This window comes from Homarus americanus, unplaced genomic scaffold (genome assembly GCF_018991925.1).
Source record: "Homarus americanus isolate GMGI-L3 unplaced genomic scaffold, GMGI_Hamer_2.0 scaffold18083, whole genome shotgun sequence".
NCBI classification, from domain to species: Eukaryota; Metazoa; Arthropoda; class Malacostraca; order Decapoda; family Nephropidae; genus Homarus; species Homarus americanus.
In genome coordinates, this window is record NW_024736580.1 from 1 (window position 1) to 23,711 (window position 23,711).

The 23,711-nt window shown below is 44.6% G+C and overlaps 2 protein-coding genes across 2 annotated transcripts; one reads left to right on the forward strand and one right to left on the reverse strand.

Moving 5' to 3' along the window:
- Positions 1 to 3,766: 3,766 nt before the first annotated feature.
- LOC121872192 (cuticle protein AM1199-like) lies at positions 3,767 to 5,325 on the reverse strand. Its single transcript, XM_042374863.1, has 3 exons — positions 5,222 to 5,325; positions 4,627 to 4,865; positions 3,767 to 4,434 (listed from the first exon to the last, which is right to left on the reverse strand). The coding sequence occupies exons 1-3, from the start codon at positions 5,228 to 5,230 to the stop codon at positions 4,230 to 4,232; spliced, it is 453 nt and encodes a 150-aa protein (XP_042230797.1). The 5' UTR covers positions 5,231 to 5,325; the 3' UTR covers positions 3,767 to 4,229.
- Positions 5,326 to 6,557: 1,232 nt separating this feature from the next.
- Positions 6,558 to 22,915, forward strand: LOC121872197 (proteoglycan 4-like). Its single transcript, XM_042374870.1, has 3 exons — positions 6,558 to 7,067; positions 19,383 to 20,260; positions 22,819 to 22,915. Exons 1-3 carry the CDS (start codon positions 6,558 to 6,560, stop codon positions 22,913 to 22,915), a joined length of 1,485 nt encoding a protein of 494 aa, XP_042230804.1.
- The last annotated feature ends 796 nt before the right edge of the window (positions 22,916 to 23,711 follow it).

The following is a 23,711-nucleotide window of genomic DNA, read 5'->3' on the forward strand; positions in this document are numbered from 1 at the left end:
TAAGCTAGAGATATACTCTCTCTCTCTCTCTCTCTCTCTCTCTCTCTCTCTCTCTCTCTCTCTCTCTCTCTCTCTCTCTCTCTCTCTCTCTCTCTCTCTCTCTTACTAATATATCAAACCATAACATAAAATGGCAAAAGGCCTTCAATGGATTAATATAACTAATTGTTGGTGTAATTACCCTCCTCACAACAGCTGGGTCTGGGATTGTTTTCGACCTCTTTGTCTGCCTGTGTGTAAGTTTGAGCAACAAGTGATAAGGTCCACATTACATACGTTTTGTGCAGATCTCCTCCTCAGTATTACCCCATTTTTGTCAAGGGTTCGCACAGATAACGTAGTTGTTGTCGTTGTTTTTGTCGTTGTTGTTGTTGTTGTTATTGTCATTGTTGTTGTTGTTGTTATTATTGATGTTGTTATCGTTGGTGTTATTGTTGTTGTCGTCGTTGTTATTTATGTTGTCGTTGTTGTTGTTGGTGTTTTATTTTGGGGGGTTATAGAAAACGATGACATGAGACAGTTTTCAGCGGTGACTACATTAATCTACAATAATAACGTCAGTTGTTCAATGTGTTATCCTGCCATGGTAACGGTATGCGGGCAGGCACCGTTTTCGTGTGTGTGTGTGTGTGTGTGTGTGTGTGTGTGTAATAATAATAATAATAATAATAAACGGTTTATTAATAGAGTTGCAGCCAGTGGCTGAAAATATACTGACTTACATTTGATTTAGACATAATGATATAATATGCATTGAATACATTTACAGGGCTGTACAGTACATAAATCAGGAGTTGTTTATTTTTTTTAACAATAGATGGGATGGTGCTGTTCTTATATCTATCAGTGCGGGCTCTCATGGGCTGAATTTTGTTGTAGTGGCGGACTGCGCGAGGTTGGCGGGGGACTGCAGGTGGCAGTAGGTGTGTGTGGGTGTTTGCGTGTGAATCAACGTCAGTACGAATGTTTGATGATATATCTTTTACAGTAGATTAAGTGAGCCAGTTATAAACATCCACACAAGATCAGTTACAGAGGAACATCAACTCATTAACTTTCAAGACTCGACATTCTTACCATAACTTAATTAGATCAGGTAATTATTATTTTTTAATATCTATCAAGTTAAGATAAATAACTAACCTGGCATAATAGTATGTAAACTAATTTCTTTATCCTAATTAAAACGTATCCAAACCAGAGAAATAGTCATACAGACAATGACGGTGAAAAATTAAATGAATAACCTTTAACCGATCATCCCCGTGTCATAACCCAGGTCAGGTCAGGTCAGGTCAGGTAATTGGTCCCTCTCTCCTGCTCACCTGGGTGGAAACTGTAAGGCAATAACGTCTTTTCCCAGGTGAGACCTCCTGACGTCATGCAACCATCACCCTTAAGTCTTGTGCAATGGTCCCGTTGTGTGTGTGTGTGTGTGTGTGTGTGTGTGTGTGTGATTTTTTGTGATTTTTTTATGTTTGTAGATAGATAGATAGATAGATAAATAGATAGATCTGTATATATCAATGGAGAGTTGTATTATTATTATTATTATTATTATTATTATTATTATTATTATTATTATTATTTTTATTATTATCATCATTATTATTTTAGTCATTATACAGTACAAAAACTATAAAAACTCTTAAGGGCCATTCAAGGTCACGGGAAATAAAGGTCATAATTTAGGTTTAGACCATGACCTCACAACTTAGGTCAAAGGTCATACTATCTGTGACGTAATCTTCTCGGCATGTGTCGTGTTGGGATGGGTTTTTTTTTTCTCAACCTGACCTTCATAAATTATCATCATCTTTGTTCATATATCTTTATTGAAATGTCTTTTATTGTATCTTTAATCGTGTTTTTTTTCTTTATTCGTTGATTAATTTTACGTGTGTATTTTTAAACCCCGATTTTATAATTTTTTTATTTGTTGTTTTTGTTTTTTTGTCTATATAGTTTTAAGTATTTTTTTGTTTTATTATTTATTGATTTTGTGTGTGTGTGTGTGTGTGTGTATGTGTGTGTGTGTGTGTGTGTGTGTTCGTCTCTGCTTCCTTATTATTATTACTTTTTTCTTTTTTCTTTTTTTTTATTAATTTTTAGTGTTTTTTTTTCTATTTTTCTTGAATTATTTTGTATTAATTTTATTTCTTCTTTATTTTGCTTATATTTATTCATTTATTCTTAGGATGTTATATGTTCCTCTCTCTCTCTCTCTCTCTCTCTCTCTCTCTCTCTCTCTCTCTCTCTCTCTCTCTCTCTCTCTCTCTCTCTCTCTCTCTCTCTCTCTCTTTTATCATTTCCATCTGTTACTTTACCAACATCGTTCACTTTTACTTTCTTCTTATGCTTTCACACCCTTTCATTCCTTCACCTGAATAATAACAACTCTCACTTTTCCCTCGTCAGGTGTGTCTCCTGCGGTACCTTCTGCTGTAGCTGTTACTCCTCCTGAAAGAAAATGGGATTAGTGTTTTTAGTTCTTTTGATATTAAAATGAGACAAGAGGAATTTTTTTGTTTAGATTATTCTGGTGGTGGTGATGGTGGTAGGTGGTGGTGGTGGTGGTAGGTGGTGGTGGTGGTGGTAGGTGGTGGTAGGTGGTGGTGGTGGTGGTAGGTGGTGGTGGTGGTGGTAGGTGGGTGGTGGTAGGTGGTGGTGGTAGGTGGTGGGGTAGGTGGTGGTAGGTGGTGGGTGGTAGGTGGTGGTGGTAGGTGGTGGTGGTCGTGGCGGTGTTGATGTTAATAGCTTTGTAAATAAATCGATCAGTGTATTTTTGTCGCTATTGTAAAAGATTAACATTCAACATAACATTCTCACTTTGTTTGTTCTTCTAGTTGGATATTTAACTTGTTTACTCGTAAGATTGAACGTAAATAACCTTCTCTCTGAGGGGGGGGGGGAATGATGAGCCAGTCACTCTCTCCAAGACGTGACATTCTTCTCAATACACTCTTAGCTTCCTCCTCTTGGCATTCACCCACGCTCTCCTGTGACCTGTGGCCTTTAGACACTCTTTTTAGATTGAAACATTCTAGCATTCACCTCTGTACGGTATGTCTTTTGGTATGTGTTATTGACTTTCATCATGTCTGGTTTAGTTGATGGCTTTTAATACAAGGTGATATTATTGATCTCTCTCTCTCTCTCTCTCTCTCTCTCTCTCTCTCTCATGGCTACCTACATCACCTCATAGCTCTACCTCCTCCTCCTCCTCCTCTTTTCCTACAACCTATACAACTCCTTCAATAGCCTAGTAAGTTAAGACGAAGGTAATTATCACTATACACCGCCTTTCACAACATCATTATTACTTAGAGACAAAGGCTTCCGAGGACTGGTAGCCTTGACTCTAAAGGCTTCAGTAATATGCTGGTGAGTGAATTGCTGTGTCAAGTCGTTGGTTTATGACCTTGATGTGACGTTTGTTGCCGGAGTTAAGGGGAATTTATAGTTATTCTTGAACCCTTTGAGCACGATGACATTGTATTCAGGGGTTTAGGTCATAGTACTGTAAGGGTTAAGTCATTTTCTAAGGGGTAAAGTCATCATGTTCTAGGGTTTAATTCATCGTACTCTAGGGGTTACGATGTTATATTGATTGATATTTTAAGAGAGTGAAATTTAAAGTAGAAGCATTATATATCCCTTAAAGTGCCTTGATAATAAGTGTTGCTTGTGAAGACAACGTGAGGCGGACTGGTGGTGTACACGCCCTGGAGTGAGACCTGTATTAGGAGGTTGTGGAAACATAATATTTGTGTATCTTTTTATTGAGAAAACTTGCAGTATCAACAGATGATAAATAAATAAGCATATATCTCTTGCTCTACAGGAGAGAGGCTGATGAAGTACAGCGGTCGAGTAAAGTAATCAGGCCATTCTAAGAAGCTCAGAGGGTGATCACATAAGGTCTTCACTATACCGTGGAGGGAAGACCTCAGGGGCCACGGCTGCGCCTCCCACAGGTTGAAATGTAAGAACCAAAAAAGAAATATAAGATTAAGTCAATTCTTGAGTGTAGTAGACTGGTAAGAGTTAGTCTCAAACATAGAGACATGATCGCTGCTACCCGGTGGTCGCCACTTTGTACATCTGATTTAACTAAAACCATCGGGTCGTGAAGACCATGAGAGATTCTTCCTCGTGGGTGACTCTGTAGGGGAGGAGGACTAGTCAGTGGGTGGGTGGGGGAGGCTCGTGGGTGAGACATTCATCGTTTAGTTGTATCGTGGAGGAGGAGCACCGTACGAGGGTCCGGGGCCGGAGGAAGGGCTTGGGTTAAGACGGGCGAACTCGATCTGGGCGATGGCGTGAGCGGGGAGAGGATGGGGCGTGGGCAGCAGGTCAGACTGTACCTGGTAACCACCTGCAGCGTCGGCCACGAAGTTGAAGACTCCTGGGGTGCCGTCAGGGAAGGTGAATCTGAAAGGACAAAAATTTATCAAATCTTTGCCGACGGACCACTGAAGGCCACACCACCACCAGCCTTCAAACACCTTCTCCTACACTGTTATATAGCAGACACCTGTGGAAGTTACTTCACGTCTCTTATTAAAGCTCAAGATACAACTCTGACCAACATTACTTAGGGACGTGTACACCAGAGATACTCACGACCATCCTCCCTGAGACGCCACGGCGCCAGTCTCCCCCTGGGGGGCGCCCTGCTCATGACGACTGATGCCGTCACCAGTCTCGAACTCGAAGTTGTAGTTGCCGAACTCATCAGGTCCCTGACGCTCGTCCTTCAGGATGGGGACTACAGGACCTGAGGTGTAGGATGGCTGAGGTGCCCCGTATCCTCCCTGGGGCTTGGCAGCCACTACTGCCAGTAAGGCACACAGGACCAACTTCTGTAAGTGTACACAAGGAATATGTTAACACGGGCTCACCTCTGAGGAGTCATAGTGGGGCATCTGATGATCTGTTGTGAGGAACGTTTATCTTGTGTCCAGACTCCCCCCCCCTCCCCCCTCCCTCAGCCCCCTTTACCACCTTCAGGGAAAATATTATTAGCGTTTGTAAATAATGTAGATGAGTTTTAATTTATCGACTTTAATAATGATTAATAAACAAAGATAGTAAAATGGATAAGACAAACTGGAAGAGCAAAATGTTAAGGTATATGAAGTGATTGAACTGATTGATGTACTCATAACATAATATTGTCTACCCAGACTATAACAGGACAGTCCTGGGCAGGTCTTACCGAGAACATGTTGCTTAGGATGTCTTGGATCGACTGTGCTGGTCGAGTGAGCTGTGGCCTTTATATACCTGCTCGCTCCTTTCCTCCTTCCCATCCCCCCCTCTCTCCCTGCTCCTCCTCTTCATCATCTAGTTTACCTCTTTGTTTCTTGACTTCGCAAAGGCCGCCGTGTGGTCGCCTCAACACCGTGTCGCAACAGGACCACATCCCTCAGTGTATTAAGGCCAACACCCAGACCTTCTCGTGACGGCAGGCTCGCGGGCCACCAGTCACTTTATCCATGACTGAAAATTTTCCATGTTCATTAATACGAATTTACCTTTGACCTCAACTATATACATGAAGCTTCTATATTAGGTACATCAAGCTTCGTTATACCATTAGCAAGGCTTCATTTTAGTCCCACAGGTAGAATGATAGAATGTTTGTCTCAGAGAATAATGAGTCCAAACAAGGGAATGATTCTTCACCATAAAGCATAAGCTAACTGAACCACGTCCTGTACTAAAGACTTGTGTTGTTACCTCCTGAAGATCTGAGAGTGAGAGAGAGATAGAGAGATAGAGAGAAGTTAATAGATAGGAGGGAAGAGAAAGAGATGAATTGTAAGTGATAAAAAGAAGATAAAGAGAGGAAGGAAGAGATCAAAATCATCACGCAAAACATTATCACTGTGAGAGTAATGAGTCAAACGAGAACTCCACTCATAACAACTAATAATAGACTCCACTCATAACAACTAATAATAGACTCCACTCATAATAGAACTCAAACCAATTAAGACACAAGTTTACTTTACCCGGAGTCCTATACTTGAGGTTCAGTTAGCTAGACCCAATAATTAATGATAGACCCGCAGCCCTACATGACCCCTTCCAGTCCTACATGACCCCATCTAGTCCTACAAGACCCCCTCAGTCCTACAAGACCCCCTCAGTCCTACATGACCCATTCCATTCCTACAAGACCCCCTCAGTCCTACAAGACCCCTTTCAGTCCTACAAGACCCCCTCAGTCCTACAAGACCCCATCAGTCCTACATGACCCATTCCATTCCTACAAGACCCCCTCAGTCCTACAAGACCCCTTTCAGTCCTACAAGACCCCCTCAGTCCTACAAGACCCTTCAGTCCTACAAGACCCCTCAGTCCTACAAGACCCCTCCAGTCTACAAGAAGTCCTACCCCCTTCAGTCCTACAAGACCCCTCAGTCCTACAAGACTCAGTCCTCCTCAGTCCTACATGACCCCTTCCAGTCCTACAAGACCCCCTCAGTCTGAGGCCCCCCCTCAGTCCTACAAGACCCCCTCAGTCCTACAAGACCCCTCAGTCCTACATGACCCCTTCCAGTCCCTACAAGACCCCATCTGGTCTACAAGACCCCCTCCAGTCCTACAAGACCCTTCCAGGCCACCACAAGACCCCTCAGTCTACAAGACCCGCCTCAGTCCTACATGACCCATGCCAAATTCTACGGGCCCCTCAGTCCTACAAGACCCCCTCAGTCCTACAAGACCCCTCAAATTCTGACCCCTCAGTGCATGGCCCCTTCCAGTCCTACAAGACCCCATCTGTCCTACAAGACCCCCTCAGTCCTACAAGACCCTTCCAGTCCTACAAGACCCCATCTAGTCCTACAAGACCCCCTCCAGTCCTACAAGACCCCTTCCAGTCCTACAAGACCCACAGTCCCTACAAGACCTCAGTCCTACAAGCTCTCAAGTCCTACAAGACCCCTTTCAGTCACAAGACCCCTCAGTCCTACAAGACCCCCCTCAGTCCTACAAGACCCCTTCCAGTCTACAAAACCACTCCCCGACCCCCAAATCCTATAGGACTTCTACAGGTAGGTAAGTTAGCTTGCCGAGGGGAGGAGGAGGGTTCTATATGATCTACAGTAGGCACTTACGTGACCTGTAAGTGGCCCCTCTTAATACCTGGGCACTTACCTGAACTGTTAGGGGGTCCTGATAAGACTTGGGAACTTACCTGACCTGTAAGTAAGTCCTACATAGACTTGGGAACTTACCTGACCTGCAAGTGTCATGAGGAGACGCCGAGGCCGCCACCAAGTGCCCCCGCGTCCCTGAGGTTAGAAAGTAAAGTGTCCAGGTGAGCCAGTACCACCTGCAGTATCTGGAGCGACCCGCCCACTCACTGGCCCACGACGGTCCTGGTGGTGGTGGTGGTGGTGGTGGTGGTCCTGGTGGTGGTGGTGGTGGTGTGGTCTGGTGGTGGTGGTGGTGGAGGGTGGTGGTGGTGGTGGTGTCCTGGTGGTCTGGTGGTGTGGTGGTGGTGGTGATGGTGGTGGTGGTGGTGGTGGTGGGTGGTGGTGAGGCCAGTGTGGTGGTCTGGTGGTGGTCCTGGTGGTGGTGGTGGTGGTGATGGTGGTGGTGGTGGTGGTGGTCTGGTGGTCTAATTGGTGGTGGTGGTGGTGGTGATGGTAATTAGTGGTGGTAGTGAGAGTGGTGAGTGTGAGGTGGTGGTGGTGGTGGTCCTGGTGGTGATGGTGGAGGTGAGTGGTGTTCTGGTTTCTTGCTCGTTCTGAGATAGTAGGGCAGGGAAAGTACAGCTGAGGATAGATACAGTACCAGAGGAGTAGCTACAGGTACAGAGGGGTAACTACAGGTACAGAGGGTAGCTACAGGTTACAGAGGTAGCTTCTACAGGTACAGAGGGGTAGCTACAGGTACAGAGGGGTAGCTACAGGTACAGAGAGTAGCTACAGGTGCAGAGGGTAACTACAGGTACAGAGGGTAACTACAGGTACAGAGGGTAACTGCACAGAGGGTAACTACAGGTACGAGGGTAACTACAGGTACAGAGGGTAACTACAGGTACAGAGGAAGTAACTACAGGTACAGAGGGTACTACAGGTACAGAGGGTAACTACAGGTGCAGAGGGTAGCTTCGTGCAGAGGATAGATACAGGTACAGAGAGTAACTACAGGTACAAAAGACAACAAATAAACAATAGAAAAAAATATAGCACGGAACACAATGAAAAGTTTATTGTGCAATGATGAGAAAAAGAGACAGGCAGACAGGCAGAGACAATGATAGACAAATAGACAAAAGGACAAAAAAATATAAAAAGGCCAGACAATTAGACAGAAACAAAAGAGACAGACACACGGACAGAAAGAGGAACAGACAAACAGTTATAAAGATGCCGACAGAGAGATAGACAGAAACAAACAGACAGACAGACAGACAGGCACAGACGGACCAGTTTAGTGAGATGCCTGAGTGAGGATGACACTGTGCTGGTGATCAACAGGTGAGAAAAACAGGTGATTAAAACTGTCTCAAGGTTGTGTGTGTGTGTGTGTGTGTGTGTGTGTGTGTGTGTGTGTGTGTGTAATATTAAATAGTATCTTTCTGTCTATTGCTGTCTATCTATCTATATATCTATCCCAATGATTCACATAACAATACACTGCCACATTACTAATAAAATGAAAACAACAATAACCTAACCTAGCCAAACCTAACCTAACTTCAACCTAACCTAACCTAACCTAACCTAACCTAACCTGACCTAACCTAACCTAACCTAACCTGACCTAACCTAACCTAACCTAACCTAACCAAACCTAACCTAACTTCAACCTAACCTAAGTGAAAGGGTACAGTATTACACCACCTGTCCGGAATAACTGATGTACAGGTATACTTAATCAAGAAACATATATGGGTAAATGCGATATAATTCGAGGATGTCTTATGATGACAAATCCTTAACTATATCAAGCAGGTTATCTTACCATGATATATCAAGATCAGTGAGATTACCTGCCTTTCCCTCTCACCTGGGCATGATGACACACATATCAGGTAAGTTACTTAATTAGGGTGAAGTGTTGTTGACGTGGTGAGGATTATATTTCTTTTGTTATATGAAAGTGATAAGAATTTTGGGTTCTGGAGGAGGGAAATGGTGTCAGGGTGTGTTAGGGGGGTGTCAGAAGGTATCAGGGAGTGTCAGGAGGTATCAGGGAGTGTCAGGAGGTATCAGGGAGTATAAGGAGGTATCATGGAGTGTCAGGGAGTATTAGGAGGTATCAAAGAGTGTCAGGGGGTATCAGGGAGTGTCAGGATGTATCAGGGAGTGTCAGGGGGTATCAGGGAGTGTCAGGAGGTATCAGGGAGTGTCAGGGGGTATTAGGGAGTGTCAGGGGTATCAGGGGTGTCAGGAGGTATCCAGGGGTGTCAGGGGGTATCAGGGGAGTGTCAGGAGGTATCAGGGAGTGTCAGGAGGTATCAGGGAGTGTCAGGAGGTGATAGGGAGTGTCAGGAGAGGTATCGAGGTGTCAGGGAGGTATCAGGGGTGTCAGGGGAGTATTAGGAGGTATCCAAAGAGTGTCAGGGGGTAGGGAGTGTCAGGATGCCATCAGGGAGTGTTAGGGTATTAGGGAGTGTCAGGAGGTATCAAGAGTGTCAGGGGTATCAGGGAGTGTCAGGAGGTGTCGAGGGGTATCAGGGATGTCAGGAGGTGTCGGGAGCGTCAGGGAGTATTAGGAGGTATCAAGAGTGTCAGGGGGTATCAGGGAGTGTCAGAGAGGTGTCAGGGAGTGTCCAGGAGGTATCAGGAGGAATCAGGGAGTGTCAGGAGGTATTAGGGAGTGTCCAGGAGGAGGTATCAGGGGGAGTGTCAGGAGGTATTAGGGAATGTCAGGTGGTATCAGGGAGTGTCAGGAGGTATTAGGGAGTGTCAGGTGGTATCAAAGAGTGTCACGGGGTATCAAAGAGCGTCAGGAGGTATCAGGGAATGTCATGGGTTCCGGCTTGAATTCTCCATGGACAGGTGGTCACGATGCAGCCTGGGGGTGGAGGGGGAAGGAGGGTAGGGGGATAGGGGAGGGGGGTAGGGGAGGGGGCCCAACCTGTATGGTGCTTTGACATTTGTTATACACCTCTGACAACCTTGACATGTTCTCTGTAATCATGTCACTCTCTCTCTCTCTCTCTCTCTCTCTCTCTCTCTCTCTCTCTCTCTCTCTCTCTCTCTCTCTCTCTCTCCAGCGTTCAGTTCGTGTAATGTAAAGTATAATACACAGGAAAAAAAAACTCGCCCACCAGCTGAAGAAATGAGTGAACGCCCCTAACTGACCCTCCTTAACGAGTACACTAATATGGGGTTCAAAATGGTGGCAGAATTGTACTGAGACTTTATGATAATTAGATGATGTTAGGTCAGTGTGTATTTATGTCTGTGTGGGTGCTTGTGTGTGTGTGTGTGTGTGTGTGTGTGTGTGTGTATGTGTGTTCCTCACAAAAGGTAGAGAAAGAGAGAATTCGGAGAAAAGAGTCAAGAGGCTTGGAGAATGAGGCAAAGAAATAAAGGAAAACAATGAGAAAAAAAAACAACACACACACACACACACACACACACACACACACACACACACACACACACACACACACCACACAAGCACCCCACACATACACAAATTAACCCCCCCCTCCTTCACACAAACGTCACAACAAACACAGACACACACACACTGCCCGCCACACTACAAGGACAAGCGGCCCTCCTACCCTCCCCTGCGGTACACCACCACATCACGGCGCCTCCACCCAGATCAATGCGCTTGTGACATTCTCAGACCTGTCATTTACTTACGAATTGTTGATGTATAAGGCTAAGGGGTGATTGAGTCTTTGTCTTTTATGGGATGCAATGTAACTTAACCTAACATAAGCTAACTTAATGTAGCCTTAGCTAACTTAATCTAACCTTATCTGACTTAATCTAATTTTGCCTAACTTTAGCTAACTTAATCTAACCTAATCAAGCGTACCTTAACCTAAACTAACCTAAGCTACAGATAATTAAAACTTACGTAAAACCTAACTTAATCTAGCCTCATCATGCCTACTTTAACCTAACCTAACCTAACCTAAAACAAGAGTAGGAGTGTGGTTCATTTACCAGTCACCAGATAAGCTACCAAGACTTCACTAATAAGAGGTCAAAGTCGTGCTAGCTAACACAACTCTCTCTCTCTCTCTCTCTCTCTCTCTCTCTCTCTCTCTCTCTCTCTCTCTCTCTCTGACGATAACTTCCATGGTTATCACAAGTAGTTATCATTTATAAAGAGGAAAGAGCTGTTATCATTGACCAAGTATCATATAGTGTACAGACACATAAACATTGCTACACTCACACTCCCCCTCCAAAAAAAATTAAAATATTGTGCAGAAACTCGTCTTTTTCTTGCAATGGCCTGATAAACACACAAGCTGATGTCGTTATCATACCTGTGTTACCTGTGTCGTCTTGTGTTACTCGTGTTACCTGTGTCGTCTTGTGTTACTCGTGTTACCTTTCTTACCTGTGTTACCTGTTTTGTCTTGTGTTACTCGTGTTACCTGTGTCGTCTTGTGTTACTCGTGTTACCTTTCTTACCTGTGTTACCTGTTTTGTCTTTTGCTACTCGTGTTACCTGTGTCGTCTTGTGTTACTTGTGTTACCTGTTTCTTGTGTTACTCGTGTTGCCTTTATTACCTGTGTTACATGTGCCGTTGTGTGTTATTTGTGTTACCTGTGTCACCTCAGATTAATTTCTGTAGTCAAATCAAGACCTATACTCGACAATGATGGATATTTATATAAAAATAAATATAGAACCGCATTAAATAACTAAATTTAATTTTTAAAATATTCAATATCACTTTTTAATAATAAATTGTCGTGTAATTTTTTTAATTGGTGTCGATATTCGTAAACATATCTGATTTGTTTGTTTACATTGAGCCATGTGTTCAGGGCCTCTCTGTGTCGACTCGCCTAAGAAGAATGGCACGATAGACAATATTACCGTAGATCTCATCGTTGCCTGCGAGACCCAATGGACGATAGATACAGTAAAAAATATGAAGAGGAAGTCATACAGCGCCATCTTTGTTTACAATTGACGAACACGGAAAACAATTTTCTGTGAGGCTGCCTTTACTCTCCGTCATCCAGCAATCCTGTCTCACTCTCAACACATGGTGCCCGCAGGTGTGAATCTATTGTTCCTGCTTAGGTGTAGTGTTTGTTAAGAAGCTGTGGTAGTAGTGGTGGTGCGGGCGGTAGTAGTAGTGGTGGTGGTGGTGGTAGTAGTAGTGGTGGTGGTGGTGGTGGTGGTGGTAGTGGTGGTGGTGGTGGTAGTAGTGGTGGTAGTAGTGGTGGTGGTAGTAGGTGGTGATGGTGGTGTTAGTTGTGGTCAGTAGTCGATGGTAGTATTATTATTGTTATTATTATTTTATTACTACTACTACTATTACTTTTTTTTTTTTTTTTAAACGTGGCCTCCAGCCTCCCCCAATAGCCACACCTTCGCCACCATTTAATTATCTTAATATTAAATATCCTAATACATAAGAAGCTATCCTATCTGTGTTAAATTAGTTGAGCCGCAGATCTATGCGGCATTCAGTGACTGTAGCCTCATAGTCAATATCTGCAGCAGTTGTCGGAGTAGGGGCAGAAGCTCTCGTTCCCCTGAGGCAGAGCAAAGCCGACCGAAGGAGAGAGAAAGACAGTCGACATCTCATCCAGGCTGTAACAAAACTTCTGGGCTGCTGCTTCTGTTCGGAGATCAACTCCGCGAGTCTGGCGTAGAAACATCTTGCACTTGGTCCCATCCCACCAGAGGTTGTGAACACTAGAGGAGTGAAGCTGCCTTGATCAACGTTTTGAATTCTCTCCCCATATGCCCTTCTCTTGTCGTTCTCGTTCCTCCTATGTGCAGCATCGAGGGCTAGGTTACGGTGACATGCGGCCATGGGATCAAAAATCCTGATGTCGAAGAAAGCTCGCTGTCCTCGTCCAGAATCTCGAGTACCGGACGTCCACACGGGCTTCGTTAGAGGTTTGAAGTCCTGTGTTGGAAGATCTCGCCATCCAATGGAAGGAGGGTCGTTTCTACCATGACGTCCCGGCAGATTTCCTTCAACATATTTGCTGTGAGATCCCTTACCTCGTCATGCCTCATGCATATGAAGCCCCCCTTCTTGCACACCATGGCGTGATCGCCATCATAGGAAGAGCCACACACGCATTGGGAGGGCAAACCTTCTACTGGCCAACCGTACCTTAGAGCAATGGCATCTGTAAATTCTTGTTTATTAAGACTGAAACCATTTGCCCTTATCGGTAACGTAGTTAACCAGTTCAACTACTACTACTACTACTACTTTTACTACTACTACTACTACTACTACCACTACTACTACTACTACTTTTACTACTACTACTACTACTACTACTACTCAACTACTCGACCCATAAATTCCTTCACTGTTTTGTGTAATTTACTCTAATTTACTCCTTTGTTTGTAGAGTAAACTAAATCACCGTATAAATAAAATAAATAAAAAGAACTTATAGATTTACGTCTGAAAGTTAAACTCAACTGACCTATTTAAGCAGGTCCGGACACGCCCCTGAAACAGCTGGTTCATGGCCGGAATTTTAGGGTCAGTCAGAAGCCCTTGACCCTAGTGCCAGCCCCCCTCCCCCCCCTACAGTGCCAATATCTATAGGATTAAATGCTTCTGATCAGACCCAGCTGTCATTAATCACGCCCAGTTACTCTTGACCTCAAATCACTTTCCATTTCAAACTTGTTTTCCGCCAAAATTTACATCCAAATTTTTCGTTTTGGTCTGAGTCTCCCCCAGGGTCTTTCCCACCTTTTTTTTTCATGTTTTGTCGAAGTTTTGTGATTAATATTGCTTTTAATTATTTTAGTTTTGGATGCCTTGAGGACAAGTAAATTTGTGTCATTTTTATTATTAGTAGTAGTAGTAGAAGTAGTAGTTGTAGTAGTAGCATAGGAAATACTGTATTGTGAATATCATATTTATGTATCTGTGCCTGTACCCGCTATTATGTTGAAATACCTGTACCTGGTTAGAGCTTTTGTCTTAGTATCTGTATACCTGTACCTATAAATCTTCTCTGGCAATTAATAAACTGAAATGAAATTATATTATATCTGTAGAATAGGAGGAGGCAAAAACCAGCCAGCCATGCTCACTGATCCGAACACGACTGAGGACGCAGAAGATGAAGACAGCGTTCTTGTCCTTAACTTTCAAATCCTCAGTAACTAGCACGTTCATTTTCTCTTTCTTTCCTAAGTTGGGCTAAAAAAAAAACGCAATCAAGTTCCGGATGAGTCTTAGTGTCATTTGACTGTCTTTTCAGCGATGTAAGTGAGGACGTAAGACTGTGAAATATGTCCGAGTGAGGCTGAACGAACGAAACATTAAGATATGGAGCTGTGGTTCGTGTTCACTTCGAAAATATTACAGGTGATAATGAATGCTTGCGTGGGTTGGTCAGGTGCTGAGGATGGTGTTGTGGGTAGGATGGGTGATAGCGTGGGTGGATGGGTGGGTGGGTGGGGTGGTGGTACTTGAGTTGGGTGGTGATGGATGATGGGTGGGGTAAAGACATGATAGTGTGGATGAGATGGATGGTGGTAGTGGATGAGGTGGGTGGTAGTGACTGCTGTGGGTGGTGATAGAGAGTGATGTGGGTAGTAGTGAGTGGTGTGGGCGGTAGTAGTGAGTGGTGTGGGGTGTAGTAGTGAGTGGTGTGGGTGGCAGTAGTAAGTGGAGTGGGATAAGGTATTTCATAATAGTTAATAGGGTAGAAGAGAGATCTTGGAGAGAGGGTGGAGAGGGGGGTTGTTTTGTGGTGAGGAGAGGGAACGGGAGGTGAGGGAGGGTGGGGATTCGAGGTGAGTGAGGTGAGGGGAAGGGAGGATAGGTTGAAGTGAAGGAGGATAAGACAAGGTTGAGGAAAGGTGGGGAGAGCTGAGAGGTGAGGTGAGGTGGGGGAGGGAGGTAAAGGGAGGGGGTGAGTAGGTACCAGCCCTTTAAGTTCCTCACTTGAGCCAGTGGGGACACAGACGGTGAGATTACGCCACGACACAGCTGCTTACATACATACATACCACACCTTCACCACCACCACTTTTTCACCATCTCTATACCACCTCATCACCAATTTTTCACCACCAACACCCCATCACCATCACAACCCCATCACCATCACATCACCATCACCACCCTATCACCATCACCATCACCACCCATCACCATCACCACCCCATCACCATCACCACCCCATCACCATCCCACCCTATCACCACCGCATCACCATCACCACCCCATCACCATCACCACCCCATCACCATCACCACCCCATCACCATCACCACCCCATCACCATCACCACCCCATCACCATCACCACCCCATCACCATCACCACCCCCATCACCATCACCACCCCATCACCATCACCACCCCATCACCATCACCACCCCATCACCATCACCACCCCATCACCATCACCACCCCATCACCACCCCATCACCATCACCACCCCATCACCACCCCCACCCTATCACCACTCATACAAGCAGTAGGTGAGGCGAGAGTGTCAGTCAGGTCAACCAACAAGTCATATCATAACTCGGGGACCTGACAATACCAGGTCAGCCACTTTCTCCAGGTGATCATGAGACCATCAGTGATCATGACATATACCTGATCACCTGTTGATTACACACCTCAGCTTATGTCACCTGAAGATTAGACACCATAGTTTACCTCACCTGATGATTCACCTTGATGGTATGATTTTATTACTGTGCTTCAATAACTAATTAATGGCTTCAGTAACTACCTAAAGCTTCAATAACTACCTTGTGGCTTCAATAACTAATGGCTTCAATAACTACCTTATGGCTTCAATAACTAACGGCTTCAATAACTACCTTATGGCTTCAAGAACTAACTAATGGCTATATAACTACCTTATGGCTTCAATGACTAACTAGCCAATAACTACCTAATGGCTTCAATAACTAACTAATGGCTTTAAAGGCGGAGCAAGGTGGTTTTACACTTGTTCATTAATAGTTAAAATTTACGAGGTGTAATATTGGTTTACCTGATGATCAAACACCTGAATGCTTACCTAACATAACCTAACTTAATCTATTCAAACCTAACTAATCTAATCAAGTAACAATGACCCCAAATGGATAAATAATTATTTAAAGAATATTATTGGACAAAGGAAGGCTATAGGTAGGAGAATAAATCGTGGTGAAGTTTACCTCTGAGATTATTATAAGGTATTGGCCAGTAGGGTTGAGACAGAGATAAGAACATAAGAAAATAAGGAGTCTGCAATAGGCCGGTTGGCCTGTGCATGGCAGCTCCTGTCGAGAGTTACTACCACTCTCTATCATCCATGAATCTATCTAGCCTCCTTTTGAAACTTTCCAGAGTTCCCGCACTTACTACAAAGTTGCTAAGCTTGTTCCACCCGTCCACCACCCTATTTGTGAACCAGTTTCTTCCTATCTCCCTCCTAAACCTAAACTTATCCAACTTGAATCCGTTGCTCCGAGTCCTATCCTGCTCGGATATTATAAGAACTTTATCTATATCCCCTTTATTGATTCCTTTCACCCAAACTGAAGGCAGCAAGGGAGGCGAAGTCAAACCCCAAGGGATTCTTTCAAATGTATCAAACTAAAACACGAGACAAGATTAGACCAATACAGAGTGTCTCCAGTTCTTTTAGACACGAACCAAACCCAAAATTAATCCAACCATTAGAATTTGGTCTCATCAGAACAAGAATAGGACCACCCCATTAGAAATAGGGCCCATTAAAACAGGGGCCCATTAGGACTGGGGCCCATTGAATCAGGGGCCCATTAAGACCTTCTCCTCCAAACCGAATGATTAGCGATTAAGTTATAGTGTGACCCTCGTAATGTCGTGGCATCGTCTGACGGGGCAATAAATTTATATCATGAAGGTCTGAGAATGACGACACAAACACGAATTTATGTATTACTGAAGTTCGTCGTGGTCACTCTTTATCTATCTATCTATCTATCTATCTATCTATCTATCTATATCTATCTATCTATCTAAACCACAGAGCTAATCTGTTTTCTATTCACCAATTTTCTTTATTAGGGGTGACTATGATAATGGTGGCTGTCAGCATCTCCGTGCATTGAATAGATAAGAATTGTTTTAGTATTTAATTTTCGTGGTTCCCTGGTGAGCTGCGTGCCATTATGGTAGTTGGCAGTCACTGAAGTGTCTTGACCTTTGACCTGTGATAGTGTCCGGGTGAATATATGTCCGTGTTAGATTACTATGTGTGGGGTAGTGTTTTGTTTTGATTACAGTCTCTCTCTCTCTCTCTCTCTCTCTCTCTCTCTCTCTCTCTCTCTCTCTCTCTCTCTCTCTCTCTCTCTCTCTCTCTGGATGGATGGAGGGATGGATGGAGTAAGGATGGGATGGATGGAGTAAGGATGGGAGATATCGTAGGAATAAGATTAGCAGAAAGAGGGAGGTTATGATTGGTCGTCTCAGTCTTTTATAGGACCCAAGTCTTATATTTAGAGGTTCCTTAATGAAATCCCAAGTCTTAGTAGAGGACCTCAGATCTCAATAGGGCTCCTGTCTTATTAGGCCCTTAGTCTTATTTAACCGTTAAGATTTGGTTTCAGGATCAGGGGCCCATTAGGACTAGGGTCTATTAGGGTTTGGGTAGATTAACAGAATATTAAGATGAGGGTAAGTTTGTAATGGTCGTTTGAGAGAGGAGAGAGAGAGAGAGAGAGAGGAGGGGATGGGGGGGGTCTTTTTAGGACTAGGGGGTGTGTTATTAAGAGTGAGGTTCATTTGACTTGTAGCAGTGAAGCACATTGCTAGGTTGAGTTTGGTCAGATTAGGTTAGGTTTGGTTTGTTTAGGTTGAGGGCCCGAATAGGAGAGTGGCCGGCCCATTTGACCCGTGTGGATGGAACATATGGTAGATGTAAACGAACTTATACGTGTGTAGAAAGTTAGGCAGCTGTCACTACCTCAGGTTTCCAGGATGAGTCTCAACGACCATTTCCTCGGTATTTTCCTTCAACTGATTCGTCATCGTCACCTGGGAGTCGAATGTTCCCTCTCACGTAATCACTTACTCGGTCCTCACCACACATCACCTGTCCAGCCTGAAGGTGTGTATGTCTCTTGGTGGTAGTCAACATCTGGCCTTCATCGACACATAAAGTTATTCATTACATTCTGGCCTCCTGGGGATATATAATAGCGAGGTGGTAATGAAGTTCCTACGTTATGAAAGTTATTTGTGTAATACAAGAGAAATTATATATATAATATGTATATAAATTAAAAAAACAAATATATGAACACTTACGTAAACTGAATAATAACATAGGCTCCAACTCACGACCCTCGGGAACACCATCACTTCACCAGCACATGTTCAAAGACTTTCACCCACACTAACATCAAGTAACAGCGCCTCTCCATAAATAAGAAATAGTCATCGGGAACGAGGTTTATGAGATCTCCGATATACTGGCAGGCTGAACAACATGAGACCCAACACATGTTCCTGAGGTACGCCACTTCGTCTCTCTCTAAACATGACTTTTACTCGATCACCTGAAGGTTAAGTACTCTAGTTTGTTTCACCTGATAATACAAATAATCTAAAGTTATCTGGTAGAGTAAAGTTAAGTTAGGTTAGGTCAAGGTGTTTATTCTTCAGGTGAAATAAACTGGGATGCCTAATCTTCAAGTAATCTCTTTCACTTACTGGTTTGGTCGGTGGGTTGACTCCCTGACACACAAACTCTGCAGAAGGTGTTGAACGATCTCACAGGTGTATGTAGTGTTATCAGATGACCCTCCTGACTCACCCTGTTAGAGGCCCAACTCGTCCGGGAGAGAGAGAGAGAGAGAGAGAGAGAGAAGAGAGAGAGAGAGAGAGAGAGAGAAATAATCATTCTTTTGTATACATTATTTATCAATATCTGGATACTCTCTCTCTCTCTCTCTCTCTCGGATTAAATTAGACGTCTTTCCATACCATCATTTAAAGGTCAAATGTTGCGCACAAACTTCTAAGAATCTTAAACTTTTTCGTGTTATTGTACTCTTGGTCGTGACCTTGAAACACCGCGGCGTCAACACAGGGATTCTGGCCGGGGTACCTAAAGGTGAGAGTCCGCTACGCTCTGGTGTGGCTTCCTGCCTGGTGCTGCTACCTGTCTGAAGGGGCGAGGCTTTTTACGAAGCAAACCTTTGACCCATCCCTTCCCCAGCAGACACCTTCAGGCTCCAGTAGACACCGCAGACACCACCAGACACCCGTAGACAACCACCAGATACCCGCAGACACCACCAGATACCCACCCACCTGCCACACAGATACCGGGCCAGCAGCCCGCAGACACCGCCAGACGCAGACACCGCAGACACCGAGCCTGCAGACACCGCAGACACCGCCAGACACCCGCAGACACCCGCAGGCACGCAGACACACGAGACACCCGCAGACGCACGACACCGCGACACCGCAGACACCGCCAGACACCCGCAGACACACACCGCCACCACGCCACCGCAGACACAACCAGACACCTGCAGACACCAGGGGCACCCGCAGACACCGCCAGATAACGCAGACACAACCAGACACCCGCAGACACCGCCAGACACCCGCAGACACAACCACACACAACCACACACAACCAGACCACCGCAGATACGCACGTATACCACCAGACACCCGCAGACACCACCAGACACCCGCAGACACCGCCAGACACCCACAGACACCCGCGCTGCCAGACACGCAGACACCGCCAGACACCCCAGACACCACAGGTACCGCAGTACCACGCATACCAGCAGACACCCGACGCAGACACCAGGCGCACCGGACACCGCCAGACACCCGCAGACCTGCCGCCAGACACCCAGACACCAATACCCGCAGACACCACCACCTGCCACCCAGACACCACCGAACCTGGGCGCCACGGGCACCAGACACCCGCAGACACCGCCAGACACCCGGACGCCACCAGATACCCGCAGACACACCGTTACCACCGGACACGCAGAGCACCAGACACGGACACCGCCAGGGCACCGCCGGCACCACGACTCCCGACAACCGCAGACACAACCAGACACTGTCACCATCAAAAACCTCTCATTTCCCCCTCCCTCCGTCACTTCTACTTTCCTCCTGCCTTTCACTCCTTCCCTCCTCTATTCCTCCTTCCTTTCTCCTCTCTTCTCTCCTCTCTCCTCTCTCTCTCTCCTCCTCTCTCTCTCTCTCTCTCTCTCTCTCCTCTCTCCTCTCCTCTCTCTCTCTCTCTCTCTCTCTCTCTCCTCTACCCTCACATCCTTCCATTCCACTCCCCACCAATGCTGAGTCACCACACCTATTGCCAAACATCACACAATATTTCCTCCAATAAACTGACACAACGTACAAAATGGTGATGATATATACAAATACAGTCTTTCTTTCTTTTTTTGTGGTAAATATATTACAAAAGTGATTATTACCTTGAGAATTGTAAGTATATAAGTATAGTATCTTTAGGTATTACAGGTAGAGTAAGAGTTCAGGTGATGACTGTACCGTATATGATGTCTTAACAGATATTGGAAAAGTTTATTCTGATATATCTTGGAGTTAAGGGAAAGGGCAGGAGGGAGGGGGAGTGGTTGGAGGAAGGCGGAGATTTTGGAGGAGAGAGGGAAAAAGGGGAAAATAGGTAGTGTGGGGGGAAGGGAAGGAGAACTGAGGAGGAAGGAAAGAGAGTAAAGGAAGGGAGAGAAAGAGATACATCAGATATAGGTGGAAAGATCAAGGGAGAAAGAGATAGAGAGAGGAGAGAGAGAGAGCAATCATAAAATAAGAGAAATAAGAAAATAAGATTAACTATTACCTAAGAAATTGTTGTGAAATTAAGTGATACCATTTAGGTCCTGTCGGTGTGTTATAAATTTTGGACACACACACACACACACACACACACACACACACACACGGAGGGAGGGGGGGGGTCAGGGGTCGAGGGAGAAGCGAAATACCTGAAAAATAAGGAAGTTACAGGTCACCCATGACAAGGTGACTCTTGAAATAGGTCATGGGTGTGTGTGTGTGTGTGTGTGTGTGGCATCTAGATCGGCACTTACAGAACAGAAGAACAATGAACAACAATTATAAATGAATCCTAACATTAAAGTCCGAGAAAGACATACATACATACATACATACATACATGCATACATATATACATACATACATACATACATACATACATACATACATACATACATACATACATACACATACATACATACATACATACATACATACATACAAGAACATAAGAATGGAGGAAACTGCAGCGGGCTTATTGGCCAATACTGGACAGTCCATTTACACCCAACCCCTATCGCTCATATATCCATCCAACCTATGTTTGAAGCTATCCAGCGTATTAGAGTTAATGATGATGTTTGGTAACTTGTTCCTCATCACTACTCTATTTCCAAACCAGTGTTGACCTATCTCACACCTAAATCTAAATTTGTCTAATTTAAAACCATTGTTACGAGTTCGCTCCTGGTGGGATAGTTTGAGTACCTTTGTTATATATCACCTTTGTTTAGCCTGACTTCCATTTATACACCTCGATCATATCGCCCTCGCTCTACGTCTCGAGGTAGAATTAAGATGCTTTATCATACATACATACATACTACTAACACACACACACACACACACACACACACACACACACACACACACACACACACACGGGATTAAACAGAATAACAATGATTCAGGTTCGTGGACAGAAAGGCTGTGGCGTTAAGGACAGGTAGCTGGTTGTCGAAGGTGAGACAGAAAGACAGACAAGAGACAGACAGGCAGAGACAGACAGATAGAAACACACAGACAGATATAAAATGACAGATACAGACAGACAGACAGACAGAGACAAAAATAGAGGCAGAGAAACACAGTTAGACAGACACAAGCAGACAGACAGGATCAAAATGTCGGAGAATCTGTAAGTAATATTTCACCCTTTCAAGTCCGTCTTAAAACACGAGGAAAATCCACATCCGGAAAACGGTCAGTTATCCTCTCTCTCTCTCTCTCTCTCTCTCTCTCTCTCTCTCTCTCTCTCTCTGAACCAACGTGAACATACCAACGCTGACGAAGCACCGCCAGACTGTAGGGCAGGTGTTTGGCAACCCCAGGTCACACATGGCGCAGTTAGGGGGTAGGGAGGGGTGTGGGGGTAGGGGAGGGTGGGAAGGATGAAGGGAAGGGAGGATAAGGAAAAGGGAAAGATGAGAATAGGAAGAAAGGATGAGGGAGGATAGAGAAGGAGAGGAGAAGATACGTGTAAGCAAGAGACACAAAGAGAGAGGGGGAGGAGGAAGTTACGTCACAAGAGGAAAATGAAAACAAGGAAGCAGAGGAGATAAGAACAAGATTTAGGTCAAGTAAAAACGAGAAGGAAAAAAAAAAGGAAAAAAATAACTACTTTCATCACTTACGTACCTGGTTGGGTTAGGTTAGGTTATGAGGGAGTTACGGACGTGGCAGTGACCGTGTTTCAGTGTCATTCACGTACATTATGACAGCTCTCCGTACGTGACAGGTGAAGCTAGTGACCACGTATTTTACTCCTCATGATCACGTACTGTACATTATGACAGCTCTCCGTACGTGACAGGTGAATCTAGTGACCACGTACACATGACAGTCAAGCACAAGTTGTTGGGTCGAGAGAAAGCTGTAGTGAGTGGGTGTTGATAGGTGTGTTGTGTCGTCAGGTCACAGCAACCAAGAATTTCAATTGGACGGTGGGTAAGGTTGTTAGGACGTGAGATGAGTAAAGAGTGTGAAGAACAACAACAACAGAAGAAGAACAACAATAATAACAACAAAAGAACAGCTACAACAGACAGAAGAACAATAACAACAACAACAAACATAAGAACAATAACAATAACAAGAACAAAACAACAAACGATAGAAGAACAATAACAACAATGAACAATGAGTTTACAATGTGTATCTCTTAACAACCCTGCCCCCCTCCCCCCCCCAATAAAATTCTAAACAACGAAAACAACATAAAATCAACATATTTCAATTTCCTCATTAAAACTGAAGTGCTCGCTATTTCAGATCACGGGGTTAGTGTCGATAAAGGTCACGTTTCAGGCTGAAGTCTCTTGTATTTTCAGGTAATATTATTATTTATTTACCTGTGGTTATGAAGACTGACAGGTGTGGAAAATTATGAGTGAATGGATTTTGTGTTTTTCGAGAATTATAGAGAAAGTAGGTGGGGGGAGGTGAGGGAAGGGGGTTGGTAAGTAAGGGGTAAAAGGGAGAGATGACTAGAAGAGAGAGAGAGAGAGATGGAGAGAGAGAGAGATAGAGATAGATGGAGAGAGAGACCATGATCTCTCTAACACCCCCCCCCCACCCGCCGCCGTCATTGTCTATGAATCCGTGACTGCCAGAGGTCAGCTGTCAAGGTCACTTTCCATGGCATCTTGTGACCCGTGATCCCGAGTGTCAGGTCATCTGTTCCTCTTTA